The 15,658-nt window shown below is 34.8% G+C and overlaps 1 protein-coding gene across 2 annotated transcripts in view; it reads right to left on the bottom strand.

The window, feature by feature from the left end:
- The window catches only part of CCSER1 (coiled-coil serine rich protein 1), a 702,132-nt gene that overhangs the window by 6,990 nt on the left and 679,484 nt on the right, over nucleotides 1–15,658 (bottom strand). For both annotated transcript variants that reach the window (XM_053607732.1, XM_053607808.1), the window contains exon 9: nucleotides 8,856–8,933. In XM_053607732.1, the coding sequence (XP_053463707.1) occupies nucleotides 8,856–8,933 (78 nt within the window). The remainder of the gene's footprint in view (nucleotides 1–8,855; nucleotides 8,934–15,658) is intronic.

The following is a 15,658-nucleotide window of genomic DNA, read 5'->3' as shown; positions in this document are numbered from 1 at the left end:
CATATATGTAGCATATATTTTAAGTATATTTATATGTATTTCAAGAAGATATACATTTTTTTCCATAGGTGTGTCTGTATCAGTGATAAACTTGGAGATTTTTCCTGATTGCAGACTACAACAAGGAAAGCAATATTTCTTTTCTTTTTTTTTGCATTTTTTAAATTAATTAATTAATTTATTTATTTATTTTTATTGTTGGGGATTCATTGAGGGTACAAAAAAACCCAGGTTACATTGATTGCATTCGTTAGCTAAAGTCCATCTTATAAATAATTGTGTCCCACCCCCAAAAGGTGTATCACACACTTTCACTCATCCCCCAACCTCTCCTTTCTTCCCTCTCTCTGTTCTTCCCTTCCCCCACCCCAGGAAGGCAATATTTCCAAAGAAATTAATATGAGTCCACAAAGATTTACTTTAAACAAGAACCTGAACGAAGTCTTAGAACTTCGTCCCAATTATAATAATTAGCCACAATTGTATAATATATCATAAATAGGCAATTAGATACCCTAAATTTATATGTTGTGGGGTTTTATTCCAAACACGTTGTAAAAATTCCTTCTGAAAGTATTTTCTGTTATGGAATACCACCAATGCCACTTAGCACACTAAATCCCTTAAAAGACTTCTAACATTGTCTAAGAAAAACATTTAAACATTTTAAATTTACTTTTCCTATAGAGGTTGCAATTATGTGTTGAATGTAGAAGGGGGCTGGGAGAAATTTTCTTTTAACGAATATTGACTATTCTTTTCTGTCCTTTATCAACACTATCACCGAACATGATTTTCAGCACATATGATATATATCATTCCTAGCTAAGCTATATGAAAATGCTTATGTATATGCTCTTTTTGTTTTTAAATTAATATTATTTTTAATTGACAAATAATTGTATGCATTTATAACATAGAGCATATTTTGATACATGTATATGATGTGCATTGATTAAATCAAGGTAATTAACATATCCATCACTTCCCTTGGCCTCTTCTTGTGCTGAGACATTTGAAGTGACTTTTAGTTCAAATGTCTACGCCAGGAGTTTACCCAGCCTTTTTCTCAGGGCTTATGCTAAGTGAATGTGATGTGGGAGGTCTGAGTCTCCTGCTCTCTCTGGTTGACTGCGTCTCTCTAGTGTGAGTTTGAAATACACAATACGTTTTTATTAACTATAGTCACTCTGCTGTGCAAAAGATCTCAAAACTTATTTTTCTTTTCTCTTGAGATGGAGTCTCACTTTGTCGTCCACAGTTCAGTGCTGTGGCATCACAGCTCACAGCAACCTCAGACTCCAAGTAGCTAGAACTATAGGTGCCCACCTCATTACCTGGCTATTTTTAGAGGCGGAATCTCACTTTACCTCAGGCTGGTCTCAAACCTGTGAGCTCAGGCAATCCGCCCACCTCGGCCTCCCAAGTGCTGGGATTGCAGGTGTGAGCCACCAGGCCCAGCCTTCAAAACTTATTTTTCTGTTTAAATAAAACTTTGTGTCCTTTGACAAGTAACTCCGCATTCTCCCACCACTTTCTAATGTGCTCTTTTGTTTCATTTTAATGAATATTTTTATAATTACAAGAACTTTCATAGCTGCCAACTAGCCTTGCTGTTTTCCCAGTAAGGAACCGTATCACAAATTCTCTTAACAAAAGAGGTATCGATTAACTGATATTAATTCTATGTAGCCATCACAAAATTAAAGACCCGGAGGCAGCCCAGGAAAGATCTGGCTCCTAGATAAAGATTCAGGATTTTAGAAAGAATTATTCAATGTAATGCTATAAAAACATCTGCATGTTGGCACTTATGTTTAAAATCACGATCGTCTATGCTCATTGTATTTAATATTTCATTCTAAAAGACACAGAATAGTCATTTTAAAATACTTCTTGATATAAAAATTGATACAGAAAAATAATGCTGCAATATCCATATTTTTGTGAATAAAATAAAAATAATGCATACTAATTTCTCATAGATTTGAAGAATTATAAAAACAACATTGCAGTCCTTTTATTTATTTATTTTTTTTCCCCAATTACTGAGTATTTCTTTTTTTTAGAGACAGAATCTTACTTTGTCCCCCTCGGTAGAGTGCGTGGTGTCACAGCTCACAGCAACCTCCAGCTCTTGGGCTTAGGCAATTCTCTTACCTCAGCCTCCCGAGTAACTGGGACTACAGGCACCTGCCACACGCTTGGCTATTATTATTATTATTTTAATTTTTGGCCGGAGTTGGGTCAAAACTTAAAAGATCAAAACATACCTCTGTTATGTGGGGCCGGTGCCCTACTTCTTTTGAGCCACAGGTGCCGTTCTGGCTATTTTTTGTTGTTGTTCTTGCAGTTTGGCCAATGCCAGGTTTGAACCCACCACCCTCAGTATGTGGGGCGGGTACCCTGCTCACTGAGCCACAGGCGCCGCCCATTGCTGCGTGTTTCTTATATATGTTTCCTTTCATGGGCACACCTTCTCTGACAAACAGGATGTGCTTATATACAATGAAGTCTAATGATGTATTATAGCTTATAAATCCAACTGTGGCTTCTCCAAAAGAAGGATGGTATATATAGAGAGAAGAGCATGGGAAATGCATGCACGAAGGCCGGGAGGGAGAAAAGAAGGGAGGTGGGGAGGAAGGCAGGGAAGAACGGCCAATGTAATTTCTATGACGGCGCCGGGAGTTTACCCGGCCTTCTTCTCAGGGCTTACGCTAAGTGAACGTGGTGTGGGAGGTCTGAGTCTCCTGCTCTCTCTGGTTGACTGTGTTTCTCTAGTGTGAGTGCAATGGGTCTGATTTCAGGTTTAACGGCACAGAATGTATTTTTTCATACTGCAGAGCCTCTAAATGAAACTGATTCTTCTTATCAAGGGCTCTAGTAAAGACAAAGCAATATTTTTTTCTGATTGACTGAGGGGTCTTCAAGGGGTTTTCAGGGAACCTATCACAAAGAGATTTCCATGGAGCATAATTTTCATTCCCACCTCCTTTAAGTCAACATCACAACCTCAGACCTATCCAGATTATCTTGTTTGATTATAGTCCTGACCCCCATCCCAAGCTATGATAATTATCTTGTCCCTGTGCTATTTTTCTTTTTTACATTGCTTTTCCCACTTTTTAATTCATTATACAATGTGCTTATTTATTATGCTTACTGTTTATTCTAAGTATGTCCTCACCAACTGCAAGCTCCATGCAGGAATATTTTTACTTGGTTAGTGGATCTATCTCAAGAGCCTAAGGATGGAGCCTGGCTCCTAGAGGGCACTTAGTAATATTTGCTGAATGAAATGCACGGATGGAGTTTCAAGAGTGATGTCCTTAAGACAACGCCACCAGACAAGCCGCAACTCCTTCATTAAACACTAATGAGCACTTGTGGGTGGTGATGGTGTTTCCTGTGTATTAAACTTGTCTGGAGTTATCTTTAATGCATTATGAAAAATTATAATGCACAAGAAGACCTGGAATATTTAATTTAGTTTTAAACCTGCATGGTTCTTAATTTATAAACGATAAACATAAATACCTGCAGTATGTGAATATAAATATACGAAGCATATGCAAAGATGCTTTTTTCTAATAAATACCAAAGCACATTCATATATAATCAGAAGTATTGAATTAAAGAAAGATGTAAACAATGAATGGAACCAAAACAGAAAGCTTTAATAAACTACAGTTTATTAGCAGCTGGATGACAGAGTCTAATGGATGGTTATTCAATTATTTGAATTGAGCTTAAACCATAGGCTGATGTAATAGCACAGCACAAAAACTTCTGCTCTAATAGCTAATAAAACAATTATAATAAAAAACAAACCATTCTTATTCTTATGTGAATGTGGCATGATGAACTAATTTCATATTTTTTAGAACTCCCTGCACACTAACTGTGCCAGGAGCATCGCCATTATTAAATCTAAGAAAAGTAGTGAAATGCATAGATAATTTCGTTAAGAAGTTTCCTCAAGATGTGCATTCATAACGCAAATAATATTACGATTTTCTTGGCATATAAGTAAGAAACCGCTATTATAAAACAAATTTCAAAAATTGGGAGGTCTGTTCAGATATTTTAAAAACAAAGAGTGGTATGAGTATCCATTACCAAACTGATTTATGGTATTTTCAAGCACAAATCAGTTCAATTAATTTTAAATAGCCAAATGAAAACTCCTAATGATATTTACGTTAACAGTAATTAATAATAAAACTCCTAAATAAAATATGAAGAAGACATCACAGGTCCAGGACCGATAAATACTTCTAAATAAGTATAAAACACATGCCAATGAAAGAAACGTTTTTACTTAAAAGTTTATTGCATTCGCCTCAATGCAAAATGCAAAAATCCTGTGACTATTTTAGTCGATGTCAGGCACACATTTAAAAAAAATTACACTTAAAGTAAGTCAACACATTTAAAAAGGAAATCTTCTAGTGAACGCAGAAATGAAATTCATAAAGATGTCAAATTAATGAGAAGTACCTGAATTTTCTGTCAGATATAATATTTTCACAATGTTTTGGTTACTCACGCTCAAATATTTTAATCAAACTGTTCTTTGTGGTAGTTCAAGCTATACAATACTTACAGACAGAATAAATGCTACATTGAAGTATCTGTGTGTATTGCAGATATAATTAGAAAAAACTTCCCTACCTCTTAATGTAATCTTGTAAGGGGCAACATTGCTACTTGACTACAGCTATTAATCTTCTAGCCTGTTTTAATAACACAGGTAACACCTAAGAAATTATTCTTTGATCTTTCAATAAACTAATCTTATGCAGACAGGGGAAGGTGGAAGAGGTTAAATTGGCATTGATTATTTAAGACACATTCATCGTTTTTTTAACAATCTCTCTCATCACAAGAACTATTGTGTTTATAAGCCTGTACTGAGACATTCCTAATTTATTTATTAAAGATATCTCGCCGTGTGCATTAGAAATCAGCACATTGTACACTAACATTACTTTCAAGTCTCTCAACAAATCTTTTACTGGATAGAAGTAGTTTATTATACAAACCTTTAAACTTATTCATTTTAATTGATTCTAACAGATTTTATTATAATTAATGTTTTCTACAGATTCTATTCTAGGAATCTAGCTTTTGCAAAATATGAGGCAAGATTCAAATTCCCAAGGGAATTATATTAATAGCAGAATGTAGTATACTATTCTAAAATTCATACTAAGAAAATATGATCTATATAATTTGTAAAGGATAATTTATGACTAATATTGATAGCCTTAGGAAGAAATTAATAGTATATAAGAGTCATCTATAATGTACACGAGTTCTACAAAATTTTTCCTCTGATAAATACTACAAGTAAATTATAAATAGATATACATGGTTATGTGTATATTGCATATTTGTAAAATTTGAAATAATGTAAAATTGTAATTCCTATGAAAAATAACAAAACATTACATTATAAATTTAAGAATAAATTATTCCCATTGCATATAAAATATAAAAATATTTGTAAATAAATATTTAAAAACATAGAAAATACACCTTGGTCATAAAAGAAATTATGCCATTGATGAATCATATATTTCCAATCCTTCAACTCATCATACTTAAAATGCTCTCCTTATTTCTGATTTGGTTACATAAAATATTTCCCTACTCACTTTTTTACAAGCAAAATCCTCTAAAGGTTATTGCCATAGTTTACCTTTGTAAACTTCCACGTGCATATTTTGGAAATTAATTTGCTTATACTGATAGAGATTGCAATGTATCACCAGGAAATAAGAAACATAAAAATTTTTAAGATTGATGATTATTTCATGTTAACAACTACACAAACCATAACAAACACTTGCTCAAGGGGACTTTAAGGATTCAATACCAAAAAAGTATTCCTTAACCTAATTCAATCCAGTAAAATATATTAATCTACCACTGTAAGATATGAAAACAAGGTAGGAGCAATGAAGCTTCAATAGGGATTAATAATGTTCATGGCTTCACTTTTTATTTCTATTTATAGGTTTAGAGAATCTAATGGCATTGGTGTAAGAAATTTGTAGAAATAAGAAAATTATGATGCACAGACAGGCAAATTCATGTTGGAATGACTCTCCACAGCTTAGTTATTTCTCTCCTAGAGGTATAATTCATTTCCTCAGCAAGCAATTCTCACAAGATGTCACTAATAGTACTACATAAAACTGATAATGTTACATAAAAGGCTTAAATATTATATTTATATTCAGTCGTTCTCATAGTTGGAATTCTGTCTCCCACATATCAAACCTTTAAACTGAATAAAATTTAAGTCCAAATGGATATTTCTCCTTTTCCTTGTTTTAAGAGCATATTACTTTTAATAAAACTAGACTTCCACAAAGATCATGTGGTAGTGAACAAATGATCTACACTCTCCTGAGATTTTCTTTTTTTTGAGACAGAGTCTCACTTTATCACCCTCAGTAGAGTGCTGTGGCATCACAGCTCACAGAAACCTCCAACTCCTGGGCTTAGGCGATTCTCTTGCCTCAGCCTCCCGAGTAGCTGGGACTATAGGCGCCCACCACAATGCCCAGCTACTTTTTGTTGTAGCTTGGCTGGGGCTGAGTTTGAACCTGCCACCCTCCGTATTTGGGGCCGGCGCCCTACCCACTGAGCCATGGGTGCCGCCCTGAAGTATATGATTTCTAAGTTAACTCATAGTACCCATGCTGTATGATGGTATGTTCTAAGAAGATCCAATGAAAATTATGGTATTATTACTGTATTTGAACAACTTTCTGGCTCACAGATTTATAAATAGTTCTTATTTTTAAATATTTATCATGCTTACATATCCTAAGGACTGATATACAAATATTTTTGTACTGAAAAAAATTGAGACAGGACAAATACACTAGAAAAGATATAACTACTGAATCGTTTTTGGTGAAGATTATAAAATGATTTCTTTGAGATTCACAAAAATTATTTCTTTTTAGAAATAAATATTAACATCATTTAAATAATATATAATGCTATTACTAAAGATTATTTTAGTTCCAAGAGTTTTAACTAGGACATTTAGGTACTTTAATAAGCATGTATTAAAATAAATGTCATAGAAACACTTTTTTAATGCACAGTTTTTAGTATTTTGAAATTTAAAACTAAAGTATTTAAACTTCTGAAAAGAATCCATGCCTATAATTCAAAGTCTGTTTTATTTCTCAAGAGAGACAAGTCGTTTTATATTAAATATACTAATAGAGTTTGCAAGGCAACAGAGAAGTTACAGCCACATATATGTTAGTCAATATAATAAGAACGTGCAAATAAAATATATTTTATTATTATACATCTTCAAAAATCTTTTTTTTTTTTTTTTTTTGAGACAAAGTCTCACTCTGTTGCCCTTGTCACAGCTCACAGCAACATCCAGCTCTTGGGCTTAGGTGATCCTCTTGCCTCAGCCTCCCGAGTAGCTGGGACTACAGGTGCCCACCACAACGCCCGGCTATTTTTTGTTGCAGCTTGGCCAGGGCCAGGTTTGAACCCGCCACCCTTGGTATATGGGGCCGGCGCCCTACTCACTGAGCCAAAGGCGCGACCCCATCTTCAAAAATCTTAAAATCATCTCTATTCTATTCCTGTCAACAAAGTGCTAACAATTCTTTTTTTTTTTTTTTTTGAGACAGAGTCTCACTACATCACCGTGGGTAGAGTGCTGTGTTGTCACAGCTCACAGCAACCGCAAACTCTTGGGCTTAAGCAATTCTCTTGCCTCAGCCTCCAACAAGCTGGGACTACAGATGCCCGCCACAATGCCTGGCTATTTTTTGTTGCAGTTGTCATTGTTGTTTAGCAGGCCTGGGCCGGGATCACACCCACCACCCTTGGTGTATGTGGCCAGCATTGTAACCACTGTACTACAATGTACTACAGCACTGTACTACAGGTGCTGAGCCACTAACAAATGTTCTTAAATGTAAGACAGAATTCTTACAAATGTTAGATTCATGATGAAGACAATTTTGTTTATTTTTTCATCAAGGGAAAATGTACCCTCATGAACTTAGGAAAATTGCAGATTTCATTGCTGTGTTTAAGAAAAAAATCTCTCTTTTTCTCTTTCTCTCTTAGAGATAGATATCAAAGTTTTCCAAAAAAATCCAGTGTCACTAGAATCCAAATTATATTAAAACATGTTTCATAATTCTATTCATAGAATATTAGATAGATATCAAATAATAATTTGGTAAATATCAAAGTTTTCTAAAATCATTCAGTGTTACAAGAATACATATTATTTTAAAATATGTTTTACAGTTCTATCCAAACATTCACAACATTTACTTCATATGAAGAAAAAAATGCTATTTAGTAACTTTCAATTGAATGACTTTCTGTTACCTGCACTGAAGCCCAAGATACTAAAATACTATTGTAAACTTCTTTACAAAGTTATATTTCCTTGTCAGTGCCTACAAGTAAAAAAATGATGTGCTTGGCCCTTGGTGATTGCAACTTTATTAAACTGTTAATAAACAAATAAGTACTTTCTTAAAAATAAATTGCCCTAGTATTCTAAGATGTATTTCCACCTATCTTCAAATTCACTAATTCAGAAGATTGTATTAGAGTCGTTGGTTTAAAAAAAATTAATAAGACATCAGTATGCTAGTCAGTACCCATAATTATCTTTTGTAGTTCTGGAAGGGATTTGGAAATTGTTTAAGAGCAAAGATGAATGGTGTGCTACTAAATCCTATTAAATCACTGCATGGACACAGCAGCAGCAGAAGTAAATAAGCTGCTGGAAGTCTGAATACCAATAAGGAAGATACAAATGGTTTTACATAGCTACTTACATCATAGCTTAGAAGTTCAGTCTGTGTGGACTTATCTACTCTTGAGGCAAAAGCCTTCTGTAAATGCTGGAGTTTTTCCTGCAAAATGAAAAAAAAAAAACACACATTGTTGATGAGTTATATATCTCTCCACTTAATAAATGGGATGTGATTAGCGCAATCCAAACTCCACTGTGTATATACATCTTGCTCTGCTGGTGCATTTCAAATAAGCTTACATATTTACAGCTTTAATTTCCAGTATACGAAAACCTCAAGTTCAGCATCTTTTCTTCTAGTACAGGAGCTTCTGAATCAGAACCACAGTTGAACATTAGACACGTGATTTGCTTAAACCCACGACCCAATGTTTACACTGTTTTGTGTGAGCTGTTTTCTTGATAACTAAAATTATCTGATTGTATTGATCTAGTTTTAGAACATTTATATTCAATATATGATATTGCCTAGTAGATTCTATTTAGTTGGTTTCAACGTTTTACAGTTCTTAATTTTCTTCCGTCCATTTAGGAATCTGTACTTTTAGGGACTGACACCAGTATAACCCTGAGATAACCAGATGAGAGAAGTAATATCTGAACATAATACAGAACTTCATATTTCAAATGCGAAATTAATCATTCTGAGTCAACTACTTTGACTGGGCTTTGGCTGGAGGCTTCCTTTTCTGTCCTAAATGTTTCACTTCAGATGAGATCTTGAGCTTCGTTATTAGGCGATGTGTTTACTGTGCGCCTGGCACAGCCAAGAAGGCTGTACTCACATAACCTCATCTCATCTTAATTTTTAACATTATTATATTAACACCTATTTTAAATGTGAAGCATATAGTTTAGGAAGTTTAAGTAACTTAAGAAAATTTTCATGTGATTCCACTAGACTTTGTTTCCCACTTCATTTGCTTTTCTTTTGAATGTTTAATAAAATAGCCATTAATACCAGAATGATAAACACAGTGATTGAATTACACTGCTCCCAGGACTAACAGTGGTTATGAAGAATGTCTCTCCCAAGAACTCTGGTTACATAAAACTCTTTCGTCCTTACTCCCTCTCTTTCCTGTAGACATCTCCCCCCATCTTTGTCCTTTCCCTCCCCTCCCTGAACCTCACTCTTCCCTTCAGTGCTGCTGGAGATTCGCAAAATTATCTCAGATGCTTAACAAAGTACATACAGAATTTAAGTAAGCGTAATTTAGTTTGACTTATTGATAAAAAAATTTAGTGCTATTCGTGTTTCATCTTCCAAAATGCCTAATCATAAAACATCTAGTGCTGCTGTTTAGAGAAAAATGAAACCCTGATTACTTAGGATGATGTTATATGAATGATGTAAAATTTTAATTATTTGAAAAAGACTAATGAAAATGTGGCTGTATTTTCCAAATTAAATTTAAAATTAGAGGGAGCAAGTTGTATTTATTGAGACTTATATTAACTGTCATGGGGGCAAGAAGAGGGAGAGAAATAGGTAAAGGAAAAAGTAAAGTTGGGTGTTATTGAAAGACTGTTTAGAAAAGCTTCATTATCTAGTTTTGAAATAGATTAGAATTTTAAGTATCAAAGTCAATTTCATTTTTTTTTAAATTTCAGTATCTGGGGGTGCAAATGGTTTTTAGTTACACGGTTGGATTGTATAGTGATACGGACTGGGATTTTAGTGCACCTGGTACCTGAATAGTGTAAACTGAACCCAGTAGGTAGTTGTTCACTCCTTACCCGCTCCTCCTTTCTGAATCTCCAGTGTCACTATCCCACTCTGTGTGATCATGCATACCCAGAGCTTAGCTCCCACTTGCAAGTAAGAACATGCTGTATTTGTTTTTTCATTCCTGAGCTACTTCACTCGGGTTAATGTCCTCTAGTTCCACGCAAATTGTTGCTAAAAACATTATTTTTAATTGCTGGGTAGATTTCATGGTTTACACGCACGCACGCACGCACGCACGCATACACATACACACTACATTTTCTTTATCTGCTCACTGGGTGTTGGGCATTTAGGTTGATTCCATATATTACCAATTGGGAATTGCAATAAACATATGAGAACAGGTGTCTTTTTTTTATATTTCCTTTGGGTAGATAGTAGTGAGATTTCTGGGTTAAATCATACGTCTATTTTTAGTTCTCTGAGAAGTTTCCATATCACCTACCATAGAGGTTGTACTAATTTACCTTCCCACCACAGTGTATTAGGTTCCTTGCTCTCCACACCCATGACCACACCTATTGTTTTTTGACTTTTTTATAGTGGCCATTCTGACAGGGATAATGTAGTATCTCACTGTGTTCTTAATATGCATTTTTTTGATGATTAGTAACATTAGGTATTTTTTTATGTTTGTTGGTCATTTCTATATCTTCTTTTGAAAAATATTCATGTCTATTACCCACTTTTTAATGGGGTTGTTTTTATTTCTTTCTGATTTGGTTGAGTTCCTCATAAATTTTGAACATTAGTCCTTTGTTATGTGCAGTTTGCAAATATTTTCTCCCATTTACTCTGTCAATTTACTCTATTGATTATTCATTTGCTGTGCCGAAGCTTTCTACCTTAATTAAGTTCTATTTATTTATTTTTGTTTTATTGTATTTGCTTCAAGTCTTACCCAAATGTCCAGAAGAGTCCGTCCTAGGTTGTCCTTAAGAATTTTTATGGTTTCAAGTCCCACATCCAAGTCTTTAACTCATCTCCAGTTAATTTTTGTACGTGGTTGAGATAGGGATCTAGCTCTGTTCTTTCTCTTCGGGCTATTCAGCTTTGTCAGCAGCATACACTGATTAGGGTGTCCTCTTCCCCAGTGAATGTTCTTTCCTGCACTGTCTAAGATCAGTTGGCTGCAGGCACATGGTTGTTTGGGAGTGTTCTCAATTATTTTCTAGTGATCTGTGTGTCTACCCTCATACCAGTATCGTGCTGTTTTGTTTATAGGTTGTAGTATAATTTGAAGTTGGGTAATATAATGCTTCCAGATTTTTGAGAATTATTCTTTATGCTTAGGATTGCTTTGGTTTGGGGGGCTTTTTTTTTCATTCCATATGAAATTTAGGATTGTTCTTTCTAACATTGTGAAAAATGACACTGGCAACTTGATGGGAATTATAATGAATCTGTAAATTACTTTGTAGTGGAGCTCACATGGTGCATTCCAATCTAAGTTTGGATAGCACTGTATGATAGTTCAATTTTTCTGATTCTTCTGTTTTGCATTTAATTCTTAATTTAGAAAGGCAAAGAAAGGTGTTCTTTAGTGTCCTTTTTAAACTTCAAGACACACACACACATATATATAAACACATGCATAGAATAAATTTGGAATAATGGGGTTTAATATACGTATTGGAGAGATCTAAGAGAGTTAAAATAGCATTAATACAATAACTATAAATTCTTAATTCAGGCTTGAGAATTGCTCCTACCAAAAACTCTGCATCATTCATTAAAAATAGAAACCTGTCTGTAATATTGAGATTGACATCGTAAAAACAGCAAAAGTTCTTCCATATTTTTTTGCTTGCCATTTTGATTGATGACAACCAGGATATAATATCCTGCGCATTTTTTCACTATGGTTTAAAAATGAGAGTTCTGCTTTGAAGAAAAGATTCATTTTAGGGGACTGTGAGAATTTTAGTTTATGGTATTGATTTAATTTCAATTTATATAAAAATGCTGATAATAAACTGTAAAGTGACACAAAAGTCTTCCTGGCAGCCATTCATTAACAGTAATATGCTGATGACAGCATCCAGAAACAAGAAGATCACAAAACATGCGCCGAGTCAGCACGGCATTACAGGTTGACGATCAGCTAGAAAACAATAAATGGGTGAATCAAACGCCTCCCAACGGTAGACAGAGACCAAACTTCACAGACAAGCTCAAAAAATTCTGCACGCCATGAAATGCATTATCCTTCAATTTCCCTTCAGCACGCTCATAAGCAAAAATAAAAAATAATAAAATAAAACCCTATAAATATGTATGTGTTAATCTGACTAGCAAAATCTAATGAAGCAGAGAACCTGAAGGAATTATATGTGGCTAGAGGAACTCCTCCATTGCCTGGGATGTCTGTTTATTCATCTTTTGGACAAAAATAGTGAGCAAAGACAGTTGAAGCTAGAACATTCCAACAAATATTTAATGAGTATCTATAATTTACGATTCATCCTTCTGTAATTATAGTACATTTAACTATGCAAATTAAACTATGTTTACTTTTTCTTTCCGTATTTTATTTTTTTTACAATATATATTGTGTTATTTTGTATCTTTTATACAGAACTATTTCTATGAGAATTTTGCCTAATTGTTCACACTGAGCTTTTTTAGAGTCCAACTGCGCACCTAGCAGAAGAGTTGCAGGCTGTGTGCAAAGGGCAGTGTGATGCAGGGAGGGCTGTGCACAAGCTCTCATTATATTGAGAGTGATGTGAGAGATGTCATGGCCCTTGCTGTTTTGTTGCTTCTAGTTCATACGGGAGAGAGCCTTCTAATAAGAAAACACACCAATAGATATAAAATTATAAATTTCGGTTAAGTGATACAATAGGATGCTAACTGAAAGAATAACAAAGGCATCCTTTATATTTGTTGGTCAGGTGGGATTTATAGTTGACATTCTGGTTATTATATGGAAAAGGAAATGAAGGTAGGGAAGGTATGACCAGAATGGTATCTGGAGGATAATACAATAGTCTAGAAGAAACCGTTTTCACAAAAAATGATAGAGTCCTATCTATTTCCCAGACTCAAAATAGGAGCTAGACTCAAAAGTCGGTATTAAATGGGTGGCGCCTGTGGCTCAAGGAGTAGGGCGCCGGTCCCATATGCCGGAGGTGGCAGGTTCAAACCCAGCCCCGGCCAAAAAAAAAAAAAAAAAAGTCAGTATTAATTTTACAGGAAGATTAGGAAAAGGGTAAAATCAAAAGAGCAACTTGGAAGGCTGCTGGTGTTATTTCTGATGTACCAAACACTGCAGGAGAAGCAGGTTCAGCTGGAGACAGGAGTGACTGGGAGATGGAGATGCAGGATGACTGAAAAGAAGAGTGGATGGGGAGATGCTGGGCACACTGGAGAGTGAGGTGACTGCGCCCCATGCTGCAGGCGTGTGATGGCTCAGTCACACGAAACTCAGAGGTTGCTAAATGTTACAAACACCGCTGGTAACTGTGCTAACACTAAGAATCTTTACATGAGTGTGTTCATCTTTCATGGGCTTTTATTCATTTTTTCATTAAATCATAGCTGTGTATATTAAAGCATTTATGGGGTACAATGTGCTGTTTTTACATACAATTTAAAATACTTTCATCAAATTGGTTAACATAGCCTTCCCTGCACTTTCTTAATTATTGTGTTAACACATTTAAACTCTATACTTACTAGATTTGACATGCACCCTTGCACCATAGGTGTGGTTTCACCAATTATCCCACCCATTCTCTCCCTTCCCCTTCCCTTCCCCCTCCTCTTTCCCCTTCATCTTGGGCTGCAGTTGGGTAATAGCTTTCATATGGAAGTGTGGGTGCTTACCCAATAAGAAAAGAAAATTATAGACCAATACCTTTAATGAATATAGATGCAAAAATGTTTAGTAAGATCCTAGCAAACAGAATACAGCAATGCATCAAACAAATTATATACCATGACCAAGTGGGTTTTATCCCAGAGTCTCAAGGCTGGTTCAATACAAGAAAATCTATAAATATAATGCATCACATAAGCAAAATAAAAAACAAACACTGTATGATTCTCTCAATTGATGCAGAAAAAGCTTTTGATAATATCCAGCATCCCTTCATGATCAGAACACTTAAGAAAATTGGTATAGAAGGGACATTTCTTAAACTGATAGAGGCCATCTACAGCAAACTCACAGCCAATATTGTATTGAATGGAGTAAAATTGAAAACATTTCCATTCAGGAAAGGTTTGGCAAGTTTGGCAATCAGGCAAGGTTGCCCTGTCTCCACTGCTTTTTAACATTGTAATGGAAGTCTTCGCCATCACAATCAGGCAAAAGAAGGTGATCAAAGGTATCCAAGTAGGATCAGAAGAGATCAAACTTTCACTCTTCGCAGATGATATGACTGTATATCTAGAAAACCCCAAGGACTCAACTGCAGAACTCTTAAAAGTGATCAAGGAATACAGCAGCGTCTCAGGTTTCAATATCAATACCCACAAATCTGTAGCCTTTACATACAATAGTATGTATTACTAACAATAGTCAAGCTGAACAAACAGTCAAGGACTCGATTCCTTTTACAGTAGTGCCAAAGATGAAATATTTGGGAGTTTACCTAACAAAGGACGTGAAAGGTCTCTAGAAAGAGAACTATGAAGCTCTGAGAAAAGAAATAGCAGAAGATGTTAACAAATGGAAAAATATACCATGCTCATGGCTTAGAAGAATCAACATTGTTAAAATGTCCATACTACCCAAAGCAATATACAATTTTAATGCAATCCCTATTAAAGCACCACTGTCATACTTTAATACCTTGAAAAAATAATACTTCATTTTATATGGAATCAGAAAAAAACCTTGATTAGCCAAGATAGTACTCAGAAATAAAAAAAAAAAAATCAGGAGGAATCATGTTATCAGACCTCAGACTATACTATAAATCTATAGTGATCAAAACAGCATGGTACTGTCACAAAAACAGAGAGGTAGATGTATGTAACAGAATAGAGAACCAAGAGATGAACCCAGCTTATCATCATTTAGTCTTTGATAAGCCTATCAAAACCATTCAGTGTGCTCATCTTTCAAATGGTCACCAGCCTGT

The sequence above is a fragment of the Nycticebus coucang genome, chromosome 1, assembly GCF_027406575.1.
Source record: "Nycticebus coucang isolate mNycCou1 chromosome 1, mNycCou1.pri, whole genome shotgun sequence".
NCBI lineage: Eukaryota > Metazoa > Chordata > Mammalia > Primates > Lorisidae > Nycticebus > Nycticebus coucang.
The sequence above is the reverse complement of the archived record's forward strand: the minus strand, read 5'-3'. Positions and strand labels throughout refer to the sequence as shown.